Below are 16,814 nucleotides of genomic sequence, written 5' to 3' on the forward strand. Positions count from 1 at the left end.
GTTCCTAAGCAGAGTAGCAGGGCAGAGGAACATGGCAGGGGAGAAACACTTCATGGTGGGGTAGGCAGGAGGCAGCAAGTTTTCCTTTCCCTTTTTATTCTATTCAGGCTACATGCCCATTAGTTGGTGCCACCACACCTAAGGTGGGCCTTATTATTCACACCCTAAACTATGCTAAACCGGTTGGTGGACTAATCCATTTATCACACACCCATGATCCAGCTACCTCCCAAAAGCCCCACCTGTGAACATGAGGCTTTGGACATCTAGATATAAGCCATTACAGGGCCCATGGACAGAGCTGGGCAGAGTTCTTCTGGAGAGGTGGGCCCTTGGCCACACATGTCCTTGTAGGCATGTAGCAGCAGGAAACAGTGTTCCCTCCCTACTCTTGTAGCACGCAGCTGAGTACTGCACAGGAGGGAAGAGCACCTACAGCCAAATGGTTACCTGCCTTCAGTCCTGGCACTGGCATGAATCCAGGGGCATCTGGCCCCACACTTGGTGTTAGAGACCATGCACCTTAATCTTATTCACAAAGATGGTGCCCTCCATTCTCCTCCATGTCACAACACCTGTCACTTAAGAGTGCAGGGCAGAGAGGAGGTGAGCCGTGCAGGCACCAGCAGCACTTCCCCCTCCCCTTGTGGAAATGAGAAGACATATAAACAAGAAGCCTCAAAACCAGACTTCCAGATCACCTACAGCAACCCCAAAGGAAAACAAGATAGAACACTCTGATACTCAACCACCTTGGACTCCCTGAACTGGCAACAAAAGAGGATCTGGAAAAAATGAAATCAGAAATAATTTCTCAGATAACAGCACAGATTGTGCCCATAGTGCAAGACATGATTAATAAATCTACAGCAGACACAGATAGAAAAATAGAGGAGCTGAGGAACATGATGGAATCCCAACATAGGAAACAAATGAAATCCATAAAACAAATGCACACAGATTTCCAGGAGATTAAAATCTCCATTAAAAGTTTACACAGAAGAATGAGCCAATGTGAGGACAGAATTTCAGATATAGAAGATAAGATTGCAATTAGTGACCAGGAAAAGAAAAATTCCTTTAAAATAGTAAGGGACTACAAGAAATCAATCCAGCAGCTGCTAGACAATGCAAAGAAGAATAAAATAAGACTGATCGAAGTCAATGAAGAAAAAGGAGAGAGTGCAGATGACATTAAAAAAAAAACTCTTCACAGAAGTGATGGCAGAAAACTTTCCAAGCAGGGAAAAGAACTTGACATACAGATAAGGGAGGCATATAGGACTCCAACTAGTTTTGATCAAAAAATACCTACACATAGGCATATAATAGTTAAGATTCCAGAAACCCAACAGAAGAACAAAATTCTACAAGCAATTAGAGGAAAGAAACAAATCACATAGAAAGAGAAGCCCATCAGCATCACAGCAGACATCTCAACGCAAACCCTAAAGCCAAGAAGAGCTTGGAGTGGTGTATTCCAAGCCCTAAAGGAAAACACCCTCCCACCCAGATTGATGTGTCCTGCAAAACTATCTTTTGTCCTACAAAACTATCTTTCAAAATTGATGGAGAAATAAGATACTTTCATGACAAAGAGCGCCTGAGGAACTTCATGAATACCAAACCAGCACTCTGAAAAATTTTAGACAATATCCTAGGAAAAAACAATGAGGATCACAACACCAGGAAGCCCAGCAGAATGAATCCATCAGGCACAACAAATTAAATGCAAAGGGGAAGAATCCACAAAAAGAAAGAGTCATGACAATGATAAGTCAATTCGTATCAGTTATAACCATGAATGTTAATGGTCTCAACTCACCAATCATAAAAAATAGACTGGCAGAATGGGTCAGGAACCAAGATCCAACAATATGCTGCATACAAGAAACACACTTAATTCAAAAAGAAACTCATAGACTGAAAGTTAAAAGGTAGAAAACAATACTCCATGAGACAGGAACCCAAAAAAAAGCAGGAGTAGCTATCCTCTTTGCAGATCAAGTAGATTTCAAACCAACACTGATTGAGAGATAAAGAAGGCCACTACATCCTTGTAAAGGGAACAATCCAAGAGGAAGAGATATCATAAACATATATGTACCAAACACTCGTGCACCCAACTATATAAAACAAATACTAATGGACGTGAAAAATCAAGCAGTAATACAATAGTAATGGGGGGCCTCAATACCCCACTGTCACAAATAGATCAACCAGACAAAAAATAAGTAACAAAATACTAGACCTCAATCAAACTCTTGAACAATGAAAAAAAAAAAAAAGAGTGCAGGGCACTCAGCAGAAATAAGATCACAGTCTGAACCCTGCTCAACCAAGTTGGGTTTAAGGCAGCTACCCTCCAAGCCAGTGCAGTGGAATGTCTGTGGAGTACCAGAGTCAGTTATGCAGGGTGTTCTGATCCCTAGTAGCTCACTTCTCAAAATGGCCCCTGGCTACTGCACTCTGGGAGAATCCCTAGGAGATGATGTGAGATCCTTTTCCAAAGCAAGCCTGCTGTGCAGATTTTAGATTACTTATCTAAGTAAACTGCCAGCCTGGGAGATTGTAAACTTCCCAATAGCTGGGATTGCCAGCATCCACAATGATACAATTCACTGAGACTCTTACATCCTTACCCTTGCAAAAAAGAAGATTCCCTCCCTTCTGGCTATGGGGGTAGGGTGATATCAGGACATTTGGTTTCTCTTACTGTGCTATTGTCCCAGGTCTCCAAATCTTTTAAGATTTCATTTTCTCTCTTGCTGACTTCCAGTCTTTTCCTAAGGTCACTCACCTCAAAATGCAGGTACATTCTTGTTATTTTGGTTCTTCTTTGTGAAAAAGGAGGTTATGACCACTCGGCATCTCTCTGTGTTCACAGTCTTAAATCTCCTAGATTGATTACTATTTAAAAATCTTGCTTACCACATTTCAATGAAAGTTACTTTAAAGATTCCATTATATGAAGTCAGTTCAGTCTTCAGGGTTATTTACCAGAAACAGTGAAAAAAAGCATAGGATTCCTTACAAATCATAGGAAGCTTATGATTCCTTATATTAATTGCCTTGTGAGACATAATTCATTTAGTGTTTTAAAACAATAATGTTGGGCTGGGGATTTAGCTCAGTGGCACCACCCCTGCCTTGCAAACACAAGGTCCTGAGTTCAATCCCTGGTACCAAAAAAAAAAAAACAATGTTAAGGTTTCATGCAAAAAGTAATTGTGTTTATTATCTTTTTCCGGCAATATAATCCAAATGTTCCATATAAATTTTTTTAAACAGTACTCAGCTCCTCTCCATAACCTTTCCCTAAATGGAAATTCATTTTCTTTTCTAAACAGAATTTTAGTAGGCTTTACTGACATAATAAAAAACATATTCAGACTTAATATTTGCTCTTTTTTCTGGAGACTTTGCTATCATTTTTAGTAAATTTTTAGTAAATTTTCCCATTTTTCTCTGGGAATTTTGTTAAATCAGAGACCTCAATCCTCCCTGCAGTGTTGAAGATGAGTCCCTTCACTCTTCTCATTTAGTATTTTTGGTTGTTTCAGACTGACCCCAGTTCTTGGCATTCAGAAGCATTCTCCGAAAAATGTGTTATTTACACAGTTTATAGCCACCTTGCTTGAAGAATTACACTTAAAGAATGAAGACCTTAAAAGTTTAACCATCGTATTTAGAATTAGCTGTTAACCAGAGGGGTAAGTTGGATTATATTTCACTTTGAATTTTTCTCATTTGTTGCCTGTGTGGATTCTTTTCTTTGGAAATTGAGGGAGTTGTTTTTGGTTCTGGAGATCAAACATGGGGCCTTATGCATCCTACACTGAGAAATACCCCCAGCCCTTTGTGGAAATTTTCAAAACCAAGTACTGTACAGACTTCAAGATGCCCTCAGTTTGCTAAGGAAAGCATACTATCCCTTTGTTCTCAGCTACCTCAGTCACTTTTAGCTATAGTACTTTTCTTTGTCCCCCATCCTTGTTGCTATTCTTCCTTTGTAGACTGTAACAGTTAGTTATGCTTCTTGCATTCCAGAAAACTCTTCACTATTTACTAAAGCCCAGGCCATCCCATATGTCCCAGTGATGTTTCTTCCCAGGAAGTAGAAATTTACTTCAACCCAGCTACTGCAGTGATTCATTGTGAATGTCTTTATCCTACTGCTCCTTTCAATGAAACCACCCACTACCCAGGCAGAACCTTAGTGATTTTTTTTTTAGTACCAGGGATCAGTGGCATATATCTTCCCTCACAGTGAGCAAGTGAGAAAGCATACCCAAGATGGAAGCCACAGTCTTTGTAACTATTGTCAGAAGTGACTACCAAGAGCCATTCAAGAGAAGTCAGACTATGAAAACTAGCAGCCAGGTCAAGACTGCAGGCAGAGCCAAAAAAAAAAAAAAAGTGACTACCATCACTTTTGCTATATTTTATTAGAAACTAACCACTAGGTCCAGCCCACATTCAAGATGAGAGGGTTGTCCAAAGACATGAATACCAGGAGGCAGCAAGCATTGGGGGCCATGTTAGAAGCTGTACCAGAGGTGTCAAAATTATTCAGTAGTTCTGTTTCATATATAATATACTATACTCTCCTGATGAGAGTCTTGAACTTCACACTAATCAAGGATATACCTGAACCAGTCTATGTGGCCATAGGAATGCTGTGAACCATGGTGTCTTTTGGCCTGTCCAAGCCACAGTGATTTGTGTTTGACTGCATATAAAATATATAGTTAATGTATGTAACAAAACTTCCTTAAGTATATTTTTATTTTATTATTTTTTTAAAGGGCAAGTAGCTCATGGGCCTCAGATGAGACATGCCGGCATGAGCTGACCCACTCTGGCAAGGAATGAGAGAAATGAAATTTTCTAGTGGACCTAGATCAGTCAAGGCCTATCTCTGGAACCGAATATGACGCTGGGTTTCTTCTATTCAAACTATTGTTGTAACATAATAGGAAAGAAATGGAACATATATTGGGAAGAAAACACAGTATCTACAATAGCTGGTAAAATAAGTGTCTTATTCAAACTGTCCTTTTTTGTTTCACAGGTATAATTCAGGAAAAGAGAACAGAAGATGAACTTCTCACCATATCTGGAATTCTAGCCATAGTCATGGCCTAGTGGTGACTAATAATTAGCTTGGTTCCAAGAAAGAGCTTTACATTCTCAAGTTTCATTCCCTATCACTCAGTGCTTACCTGCAGAGGATAATTTTCCCAAACAGAGGAGAACCATTACCCCAAGAAAAATAACCCAAGTCCTTGCATCCTTGGCTATAAGAGATAGCATTTTTATTTGAAAAAAACTGAAGTCATAAATTGAAGCTGGAATCAATATTCAAGAAAATGTAATAACCTGGTTTTTCTGAATGATACCAGTTATCAAAGCAATTGACAAAAAAAATTACCATTTGGCCTTCCAATATAAACTCTAAAGAACAGTAAATAGGTCAATAAATGCAATCTAAGATGAAGTCCTTTAGAAAAGTCTAGACTTCTTTAAAGAAGCTAACTCTCCTGTAAATGATCCCAAGCAAGATAATTGACCTTACAAGTCCAAAATGAGAATCCTGGGATGTTCTAGAATCAATTTTTTTTTTTTTTAAGGGGGAAGCATTTTAGTTTGTTTATAAGAGAGAATCTCTAGAATTTAGATTGCTGCCTCCACAGCAGTCAATGGGAGATCTCAGACAGTTTGAGGAACTTTAGACACTGGGGAAAATGACAGATCCTAATACCCAACAATGCAAATTCTGTTCTTAGCTTTGTGGCCAAGTCATCTAAATGGTTTTTTTTTTTTTCAGTTCTGGGAAAAGAACCCAGGGCTTTGTGCAAGCTATGCAAGCACCCTCCCCTGAACTACATCCTCAGCCCAAGTCACCTGAACTTTATGGACTTCATTTCAGTTGTCTGTAAAATAAGGCAGGAGGCCATACTGTCTCTATTGAAAAGGACTGAATGCTACTACCCTATTGTTGGTCTGGGGCATCTTTGATTTTTTTTTTTTTTAAATCTCATCTGGATATAACCATTAAAATTATAATGTACTAGAACCAATAAAGTTCAGCAGGGCCACAGATTACAATATCAATGTACAAAAAACAACTATTTTTGTATACCAGCAATGGAAAAATTAAAAAATTCCATTCACAACAGCATCAGAAAACCCCAAAAACTCAGGAATAAGAAGACTTGAATGAAAATTATAAAACATCTAGAGAAATTTAAAAAGGTATAGATGTAAAAGGCATTCTATGTTAATGAATTGGAATGTCTGATATTGTTAAACCAGCAGTTCTCCCACTATGATATTTCAGAACATGAATACAGTATGTACTGGTCAAATTGGGGTAATTAACATATCCATCTCTTTATCATTACTGTGTGCTTAGAGCCTTCAAGCTCCTCCCCTCTAGTTATTTATAAAATATAGGTCATTATAAACTGTGGTCACCCTGCTGTACTGTGGAACACTAGAATTACTTCTCAGTACCTATCAAACATTCAGATTGACTTTTTTTAAACATACAGAAATAAGAGACCATGTTGTACTTGTCTCTCTGTATCTAACTTATTTCACATAATACTGTCCATTTCCAGACATTTTGCTGCTGATAGAATATACTTTTTTATGGATGAATACTCATCCATTGATGGTGAATATCTCAGCTGTTGTGAACAATACAGTAGTAAACATTGGCTTTGGATATATACTCAGTGGTGGGATACCTAGATCATACTGTAGATCTATTTTCAGTTTTTTAAGGAACCTCCAAACTCTTCTCCATGTGGCCAAGGCCTCCACCACTAGGCAAGTGCTCCACTACTGAGCTACACCCCACCCCACGCCACCCTGGTTTTTTTTGAAATAGGGTTTCCCTAAGTAGTTCAGATTTACCTTGAACTCACTATGTAGCCCAAGTTGGCCTCAAACTTGCAGCAGTACACCTGCCTTCCAAAACCTGGGTTTACAGATGTGCAAGCACCACACCTGGCTACCAGCCCCTTATTTTTTGTCTTTGTGCTTCTAGCCATTCTGAGATAAGATCTCTTTGTGATTTTGATTTGTATTTTTTCTGATAGCAAACTATATTAAGGAGATAGAAAAGTTAACTACTGTGACTTGATCATGTACTGTATACATGTATTGAGTTACCAATATACCTTATAAATTTATATAATTAAAATGAGTACATAAGCTAATGAGAAAAAAAAAGCATGCAGTTAATTGGTTTGGAAAAAGTCATAGCATGCTTATTTGAAACATTGACAAGCTCATCCTTTAATTTATATGGAAATGCAGAGGATCCAGAATAGCTAAAAACAATTCTAGAAATGAACTCTTGCTGATTTCAAAACTTATTATACAGTGACAATAATAGTATTTGTTAATATAAAGATGGGTATAGATTGGTGAAACAGGAGAGAATACAGGAATAATCATACTTATGGTCAATTGATTTTGAAAGGTGCCAGGATAATTCATTTCACTGAGAAAAGATCTTTTCAAATAATACTAGGACATTTGGATTTGGGTAGCAGATTTAAAAAAAAAGTTCTTTACAGTATATAGAATTCAAATGGATCAGAAACCTGAATGTAAAAACTAAAACTATAAAATGTTTACAAGAAACAGGGAGAAAAACTTTAGATGACCTTCATTTGGGAAAAGAGTTCATAAGGTACCAAAAGCACAATCCATAAGTTGGATTAAAATATAAAAATTGGGGGGCTCTTCCTGTATCATGGCGCTAAAGTGTATACCAGGAGTGGGTTGCTGAGAGTCCCCGGCTAACTAGACCACCTTTTTCTGTAATTTCTACTGGCTCCCAGCTGCATTCAAAGGATCCTGGGCAACCCACAAGCCACACAATGTCAACAGAACATGGAGGAAGCTTGTGTCGGTGAAGAAGAGTTTGGGTTGTATGCGCTGTCAAATGAGACTTGCTGGCCAGAGAATAGCATCCTCATGTCAGGCATGAGACTGTAACCTTTGAGGATGTAGCTGTGAACTTTACCAAGGCAGAATTGGCTTTGCTGAATCCACCCCAAAAGAAGCTCTACAGAGATGTGATGTGGGAAACATGTATGCATATGACTGCTGTAGGGGTAACCAGCAAATGGAAGAACAGTACAAAAATTGTTCAAGAAATCTAAGAAATGATGCAGACAAGTATTTGAGATTTGAAGAGCTTCTGTATAAATGTAGTGAACATGGAAAAACCGCCAGTGATTTCCAGTCCTTTCAGAAACATGAAATGAGAAAGACTGGAGAGAAACTGTCAACATGAGCCACATGGGAAACCCTACTCAGTGAACAAATTCACCCTAGGGAGAAAACGTTTCTAGGTAAGAAGAATGTGAAAGCCTCCAGTACACCCAGTGTTGTTCAAACCCAGGAAAGAAATCACAGTGTGGGGAGTCCATATGAGTTCAAACAATGTGAGAAAACTTCTATGTCTTCATACTATATTCAAGTCAATGAAAGAATACATGCTTGAGAGAAGACCTGTGTAACTAAGGACTGTGTGAAATCATCTCATAGTCGTTCCTTTCACAAACATAAAATAATTTACACTGGGCAGAAACCCTATGTATGTAAGCAATGTAGAAAAGCATTCACTACACAGAGTTGTTATGAAATACATGAAGAAAATCACACTAGAAATAAACCTTATTGTATGTAAGCAACGTGGGAAAGCGTTCAACAGCCAGTGTCATAGTCATGAAAGAACTCACACCAGGGAGAAATTCTATGTATGTAAGCAATGTGGAAAAGGATTTGCTGATAAGTCCTCACTTGAAAGACATAAAGGATCTCACACTGGGGAGAAACCCTATGTATGTAAGTATTGTAGGAAATCTTTCAACAGAAAGTGTGATTGTCAAGTACATGAAAGAATTCACACTGGGGAGAAACTCTGTGTATGTAACCATTGTGGGAAATCTTTCACCCAAAAGAGAAATTGTCAAATACATGAAAGAATTCACATGGGAGAAACCCCATGTATGTAAGCATTGTGGAAAATCTTTCATTGGAAAGAGAGATTGTCAAATACATGAAAGAATTCACACAGGTGAGAAAACTTATGTATATAACCATTGTGGGAAAGCATTCAACACATTCAGTCATTGTCAAAGACATGAAAGCATTCACACTATGTGGACCATATGTATGTAAATGATGTGGGAAGACTTACCCTACACAAAAATATTTTCTAATACATGAAAGAAGGCATAGTGAAGAGAAACTATGTGTATCAGTAATGCAGGAAATCTTCAGCCAATGGAGTACTGGTCAAACACATGCAGAAATTCGCACTGGGAAGAAAAGTAATGTGGGAAAGCACTCAGTAGACAAAAGTGCCATCAAATACATGAAAGAAGGCACATTGGGGAAACTAGGCAGTTTGGGAAAAGATTTCATGCAATCTCTTCATTTTGTAGACAAAATACACACTGGGGAGTATGTAAGAAACGTGTGAAAAAGTTCCTCTGATACAGTGTCACTCATATGAACAAGGTGCCACTGGGGAGAAAGCCTATGTAAGCAATGTAGGAAAGCATTCAGCATACCACGGATTTTATTAAATACATGAAAGAAGTCACATGGTGGAGAAACCCTACAAATATATGTATAGAAACCTATGTGTTGAAAATTCTGTGAAAATCACTCATGTAATGGAGACCTGTAGAAATAATATGAAAATTTTGATGTCAATATTTCATTAAAATTCTAGAAAATATTTAAAAATATAAAACTTTTGCATTTCAGAAGTCACCATTAAGAAATTTAATTGACAAACCACTGACTGGGAGAAAATTTTTCTAAATCCTGTATCTGATACAGGATTTGTATGCAGAATATGTAAATAGTTCTTAAAACTCAAAATACGGCAAATTTTAAAATGGACAAAAGATTCAAATAGACATTTCAGCAAAAATATACGAGCAGCTTAGCATATGAAAATATGTGTACCATCACTATTAAGAAAAAGGAAATCAAAACCAAAATTAATGTCATGTGGGCACCTGGTGGCCATGGGGCAGGTGTCCCTGCCCCAGCCAGGGGAGGAGCGGGGCCTGGTGGGCCGGGACCACAGCCGCCGCGCTGGGCTGCCGAGCTCTGGTGCAAGGGATGAGCCTCATCTGGAAAAAGGGCTTCTACAGGCAGGATGTCAACAAGACAGCCTGGGAGCTGCCCAAGACCTACGCGGCCCTGACGCACATGTGATGTGCTCTGCCATAGACAAGCGGTCAGGGGAGAAGGTGGCCATCAAGAAGCTGATCCGGCCCTTCCAGTCCGAGATCTTCGCCAAGAGGGCCTACCACGAGCTGTGCCTGCTGAAGCACATGCAATACGAGAACGTCATTGGGCTCCTGGATGTCTTCACCCCAGCCTCTTACCTGCGCCACTTCCAGGACTTCTATTTGGTGATGCTCTTCATGCAGACGGATCTCAGAAGATCATGGGCATGGAGTTCAGCGAGGACAAGATCCAGTACCTGGTGTACCAGATGTTCAAGGGTCTCAAGTACATCCAGCTCCGCTGGCATCATCCACAGGGATCTGAAGCCGGGCAACCTGGCAGTGAACAAGGACTGTGAGCTGAAGATCCTGGATTTGGGGCTGGCACAGCACGTGGATCCCAAGATTACCGGCTATGTGGTAATGCGCTGCGGTCACCCCCAAGGTCATCCTCAGCTGGATGCACTACAACCAGACGGTGGACGTCTGGTCCGTCAGCTGCATCATGGCGGAGATGCTGACCAGGAAAACCCTGTTCAAGAGGAAAGACTACCTGGACCGGCTGACCCAGATCCTCAAAAGTGACGGGGGTCCCGGGTCCTGAGTTTGTGCAGAAGCTGAACAACAAAGCAGCCAAAGGCTACATCCAGTCCCTGCCACAGAGCAGGACTTCACTTAGCTCTTCCCACATGCCAGCCCGCAGGCCACAGACCTGCTGGAGATCCTGGAGCTGGATGTGGACATGTACCTGACCACCGCGCAGGCCCTCGCCCACACCTTCGAGCCCTTGCAGGACCCTGAGGAGGACGGAGGCGCAGCAGCCCTTCAGTGACCCCCTAGAGCACGAGAGGCTCACGGTGGATGAGGGGAAGCAGCACATCTACAAGGAGATTGTGAACTTCAACCCCATCACCCACAAGGACTCTCGGCGCCCGAGCAGCCTGAAGCTGCAGTGACTGCCACCCCCAGATGCTGCTCTGGGGCCAATATTTATTTGTCACCACTAAAGAGAACCCCAAGCAGAGGACAGAGTGCCTGCCCTGGGCCTGGCTGCTGCAGAATTCAGGAAGGAAGAGCTCAGAGCACACCAGGCAACATTAGGAGGTCATCTGTCCGTCCAGGGCGCAGGGCCTTTCCTTCCCTGTCGATGGCAGTGGATCAGTTTCCCTGGGCTGCTGTAACCCTCTGTGCCCTGCTGGTGGCTTACAACAGAAGTCTGTGCTCTTACAATTCTGAAGTCCAAGGTGAAGGTGTTGGTCAGGCTCCGCTCCCTCAGAAGGCCCTACAAAAGAGAGCCCTTCTCCCCTTCTTTTAGCTCATGGTGGCTCTGGACAACCCTTGGCATTGCTTGGCTATAGCTGTCACTCTGGCCTCTGTGTGTGTGTTCACCGTGTTCCCGTCTCCATCCTTCTATTTTTTTTTTTTTTTTTTTTTTTTGGTACCAGGGATTGAACTCAGGACCTTGCATTTGCAAGGCAGGTGCAGTACCCTGAGCTAAATCCCTGGCCCTTTTTTTGTTTTTTGAGGCAGGGTCTCCCTTTGTAGTTCAGGCTGGCCAAGAACTCACTGTGCAGCCCATGCTGACCTCAAACTCTCAGTGATCCTCCTGCCTCAGCCTCCCAAGTGCTGGGATTACAGGTGGGCCACCACACCCAGCTGTCCTTCTGTCTTGTAAGGATAGTGGTCATTGGATTTAGGGCCCACCCAAATCCAGTTTGATCTCGTCTTGGTCCCTACTAACATCTGCAAAGACTATTTCCGAATAAAGTCACAAAGAAAAAAAAACAAAAAATATATCATATTCACTAGAATGACTATGGTATTATTAAAAAATCTAGGTGTTAGTTTAAAAATTTAAACATAAGCTTACCATATTATCCCCCAAATGCACTCAGTATGCCACCTGCAAAGAAATGAAAATGTGTTCATACAAAGAATTTTATGTAATGTTCACAGCGGTATTACATTTGTCAAAAAAAAAAAGCTGAAAACAGTCTGAGTGACCATCAACTGGTAAATAGATTTTTTAAAATGACATCCATATGGTGGAGTACAAACATAGATGAACCTCAAAAACATTTTGATAGGTGAAATAAGCCTGATGAACAGGCCACATAAGGTATGATTGTATTTATACGAAAGTCCAAAAGAAATCTCTAAAGCAGCTACCTGGTTGCATGGGCTTAGAATGAAAGCAGGGATTGACTGTAGATAGGTACAAGGGGTCTCTCTGGGCTGATAAAAATGTTCTAAAAGTTGTCTTGCACAACTTTGTAAGCTTTAAAGATATTTGTGCACATAAAATGGGTGAAATAAATGTATGTACATAATTTCAAGTAAACAACTGCTCAAACAGAAAAGGATAGGAGCATGTCAAAGGGACATAGACAATCCAAAAGGTTCCCAATGGCTAATGCTGAAATGATAACAACATCCAAAAAAAATAGTATTGGATTATAATCCAAAGTAAAAAATATAAATGTATAAAACATACATGAGTCCATACTGATAAAAATTACTGAATAAGTGGGAAAGAAACATCTTTCTTAAAGAATTCCAAATAATATATGTAGACCCACACTACCCAGAGAGGGGTCCATATTGCGTTGCTCTGGGTTATAATGTAAAGAGAAACTTATGGGCTGGAGGTGTAGCTCTGTGGTACTTACATACCATGTATGAGACCCTGGGTTTTATCCCCAGCACCACAAAAAGGAAAACACAATATCCAGAACCTTTGAAGTCCTGTATATGGAGGAGGAGGATGTCCCCAAATTCCTTGCAACAGGAACTCACTTAGATGGCACCAACTTTTATTTCCAAATGGTAAAGTACATCTACAAAAAAGAAAAGTGATGGTATCTATATCATAAATCTGAAGAAAACCAAGGAAAAACATCTGCTAGTAGCTTATACCATTGAAAACCCAGCAGATGCCAGTGTCATATTCTCCAAGAATACTGGACATCTGGCTGTCCTTAAGTTTGCTAGTGCCACTGAAGTCACTCTTGCTGCTGGATATCTCACTAGCCAGATCCAGGCAGCCTTCTGGGAGCCCTATCTTTTGCAAGTAATCATCCTGATGGTTAACCATCCTGATGGTCCTGATGACCAGCCTCTCAGAGGCATCTTATGTTAACATGCCTGCCACTACTGTAACAGATTCTCCTCAGTGCCACGTGGACACTGCCAACCATGTGACAACAAGGGACACTCAGTCTGATATGACAGTAGTCTAGGAAGTTCTGTGTAGTCTCCAGTAAGCACTCATGGGAAGTCCTGCCTGGTCTCTGCTTATGAGAAAATTCTGAAGAGACTGAAAAGAGTAGGCCAGTGCTGAAAAGGCTATGAAAAAGAGGAATTTCAAGCTAAATGGACCACACAAGCTCCTGAGTTTATCGCTATTCATTCCATGGTGCAGGCTGTGCAGGAATCCTGTGCTGATCTAGCAGATCTTTACTGAAGCACTCAGCCTGCCACTGAAGACCAGGCTGCAACTCCTGTACAGGCCACTGAATGGGAACAACCACAAAGTGATTTTTAAGCTGTTTTCCTACAAGCTCTTAAACTAAAAACAGAAATAAGGTCGTTGGAAAACAGTTGTCCATTTTTTTTTTCTCGGTACCAAGGATTGAACTCAGGACCTTGTGCTTGCAAGGCAGCGCCACTGATAAACCCCCAGCCCTTGTGCATTTCTAAATAAATATGTATATAATATTCTTCCCCAGGCCCTTGTCCACTTATTTATATATATATCTTTCCAATAGGTAGACCTCAGCCTACTCTTTGAGGGTGGGTTAAATTTAGTGATTTGCTTCCAGAAGACAATACAGAAAGGAAAAAACTACCTTTATTGTGTGATAAGGGTTAAGATCAGTGATAGCATGTGGATATCACATCCTGCCTGATAATGAGAAATACTTGACTTCTGTGGGATGCTCCCAATACACTATAACCTGTCTAATTATGAGAAAAAACAAGCCCAGTTGGGACATGTTCCTATATGGTATTTAGCCAGTATTCCTCAAGACTGTCAAGGTCATAAAAATTAAGGAAAGGCTGAGAAAGTGCCACACCTGAGGAACAAATTAAAACTAAATGCAGTGTGCTGCCCTGCTCTGGATTGGAACAGAAAGAAGATATTAATGAAAATATTGGTTAAATCCAAATAAACTTTGTGGTTAATAGTAATGAACCAATAGACCTTCTTAATTTTGACAAATGTTAATATTTTTGCATTTCCAAGGGTACAAGGGGGAAAAGATGGCTAAGAGGTATACAAAAACTCTACTATATTTGCAATGTTCTATAAATCCAAATAGAAAGATTAAGAGAGAGATTAAGAAAGTGGCTGTAATCCCAGCACTTAGGAGACTGAGGCAGGAAAATTTCTATGAGTTTGAGTCCAGCCTGGACTGCATAATTCAAGGCCAGCTTTAATTATAAAGTGAGACCCTGTGTTAAAAAAAAACTTCTGGCTAGATGCAGGAGATCCAAAGACTGCTCTCAAAATCAGCCTATCAGTGGGATGGTGTCACAACTAGGATAAATACTGGATACATAATCCTGGTGTGCCTGGAACAGTTCTAATTTATACTTGTTGTCCACCAACATTCTTAACTAAAGCACCCCTTTTACTTCCAAAACTATTCTGGTTTAGATGGTAACCACCTAAAAGACACCACACCAGTTTTGCTGTTGTGGTCAGAGATGGGAGAGGACTTTTGTGAAGGCATGGAAGGATGGATTGGGTGTTACGAAGTGGGGCTGACGGTCAAGATGAGGAAGAGCACAGCCCGGGACGAGGCACCCTCCAGAGGAAAGACCCAGAGACAGGAAAGCTATCAGGGTGTGAGCTTCTTAAGACACACAAGTCTGAATTTGGAGAAAATTTCAAGAACAGTGGCAACCATGAGTAAGACAAGGTTAACTAGGGTTGAGAGCCAACCAAAATGGTTAAAGTCTTTGGGTAGTAATATATTTTCAAGGACATAGGAGGGAAAGTGACTAAAACTCTAGAAATGAAAAATATTAAAAGTTAATTTTCATGATTCTTTCTCCCCACCTCTCTTATATTCTCTCCTTAACTTTACTATGCTTTTTCTAGAACCTTGATATACACTGAGCTCCACTCCACCCAACCTAACTCTCACAGGTATTGTGGGATCCTTCTAAACGCTGATACTGCCTTTTGCTGAGTTCTCAGCCTTGGCAAGAGATAAGCACCCAGGGGGTTCTCAAAGCCCTGGGTGCCTGACCCAGTCTGTGGTTCAGTCATGTGTTCTACTGACTCAGAACCCGCACTGTCTTGTCTTCAGATCCCCCATGCCCTGGTCTCATGTGACATTCTTCACTACTGAAGTATGTGACATCCTACAATAAAACATTACTTCCAGGTTTTCTTGGGAACGCCCAAGTTTCAGAGTATGGGAAGAAATGTTTTGCAAAAATCCTGTTCTTCCATAGAAACAATTTGAATTCTATATAGCTTTTACTGTGAAAAGTAAACAGTGTGACTGAGTTTCACTTCCATTTAAATACATATGCTATTATATTCAGAGGATAACACCTTTATTTTTAAAAACTTTGACCTTTGAATATTTCTATTCCCATGAGATTCTTAAATCTTAAAAACCCTACTAGACTGAATCTACTTTGTGAAGTTTCTTTAAGATATTAGCATCTTATGCTTATAAGTCATATCCATGACTAGTTGCCCGTCATACTCCTTAGTAAACAGGATCTACTTCTCTATAAAGATTTGCCTACAATCAAGGAATATGATACCATTTTAAATTTTGAAAATCTTTATAGCCTGACATTATAAGTCCTGGTAGAAGAAGAAGGGTAAGAATACCTAGAAGCCTACCTCTGTGGGACCTAGGGCAGGTGAGGGGAGCAGGGGCAACTTAACTGAATGAAATGTACCCAGAGAGACCTGGATCTGAAGTTGGGACTGACTCCTGGGATTTTACTGTCCAGCCTGAGAGGCACAAGCCAGAGTGTGCACATCAAGGCCCCAGTGGGGAATCCTAGCCCCTCCTTGCATGTACAATGCAACCTGGAGCAAACAAGTTATGGGGCAGTTACTACTGAGGACTGCCCTGTACGATTGCTACAGAAATGTCCTGATGAAATGTGTTTCCCAAGAAGCTTTTCCAAATTAAACTGACAAAATACAAACTTATACAGTCTCACCCATCCAGCTTTCTGTAAATCGTCAAGCTTTTGCTTGCCCTTCCCTCAGGAAAAATATTTATGTTTTGGAAAGCTGATTCCCAGTGAAGAACTGAGGTGGTGGAATGGGATCAAAATACCTTTAGATACAAGCTCTTCTCTCTCAAAGAGATGGCCTTGCCTCAGGGCCTATGGAGAAAAGCCCACTCCAAGGTGTCTTCATTTTGCTTCCCAGCACCTCTGCAGTCATAACCAAAGCAAAGGAAAATATTGCCTGACTTCAGAAGAAAGCCAGCCACCTTGCAACATCTTCAGGAAATTCTGTACTCCCTTAGGGCTTGCAAAACTCCCCATGTCTTACAG

At 40.6% G+C, this 16,814-nt stretch overlaps 1 protein-coding gene and 3 pseudogenes across 10 annotated transcripts in view; all 4 read left to right on the plus strand.

Annotated features, from left to right (window-relative positions):
* Rpap2 (RNA polymerase II associated protein 2) overlaps window positions 1–6,111 on the plus strand; it is a 94,874-nt gene extending 88,763 nt beyond the window's left edge. For 5 of the 9 annotated variants that reach the window (XR_015451975.1, XR_015451976.1, XR_015451979.1 and 2 more), the window contains one exon: window positions 1–1,643. This exon is cut by the window's left edge and continues 26,686 nt beyond it. Coding sequence is in view for 3 of the 9 variants with exons in the window: in XM_021255374.2 (XP_021111033.2) it covers window positions 3,564–3,705 (142 nt within the window). In the remaining 6 variants the exon portion in view is untranslated. Of the gene's footprint in view, window positions 1,644–3,563; window positions 3,714–5,074 lie in introns of those variants that run through there. The other 4 variants (XM_021255374.2, XM_021255375.2, XM_087213120.1 and 1 more) reach the window with 2 other exon arrangements.
* Window positions 4,297–8,558, plus strand: LOC147827655 (zinc finger protein 14-like; annotated as a pseudogene).
* A 1,593-nt stretch (window positions 8,559–10,151) lies between these two features.
* LOC110348396 (mitogen-activated protein kinase 13 pseudogene) lies at window positions 10,152–14,001 on the plus strand (annotated as a pseudogene). Its single transcript, XR_015451982.1, has one exon. The product of XR_015451982.1 is annotated as a mitogen-activated protein kinase 13 pseudogene (transcript).
* LOC147827656 (small ribosomal subunit protein uS2B pseudogene) lies at window positions 11,422–14,469 on the plus strand (annotated as a pseudogene).
* Window positions 14,470–16,814: the final 2,345 nt, after the last annotated feature.

The sequence above is a fragment of the Heterocephalus glaber genome, unplaced genomic scaffold (assembly GCF_053883595.1).
Source record: "Heterocephalus glaber isolate CG9 unplaced genomic scaffold, H.glaber_assembly_v1.0 deba00001442, whole genome shotgun sequence".
Classification (NCBI taxonomy): domain Eukaryota; kingdom Metazoa; phylum Chordata; class Mammalia; order Rodentia; family Bathyergidae; genus Heterocephalus; species Heterocephalus glaber.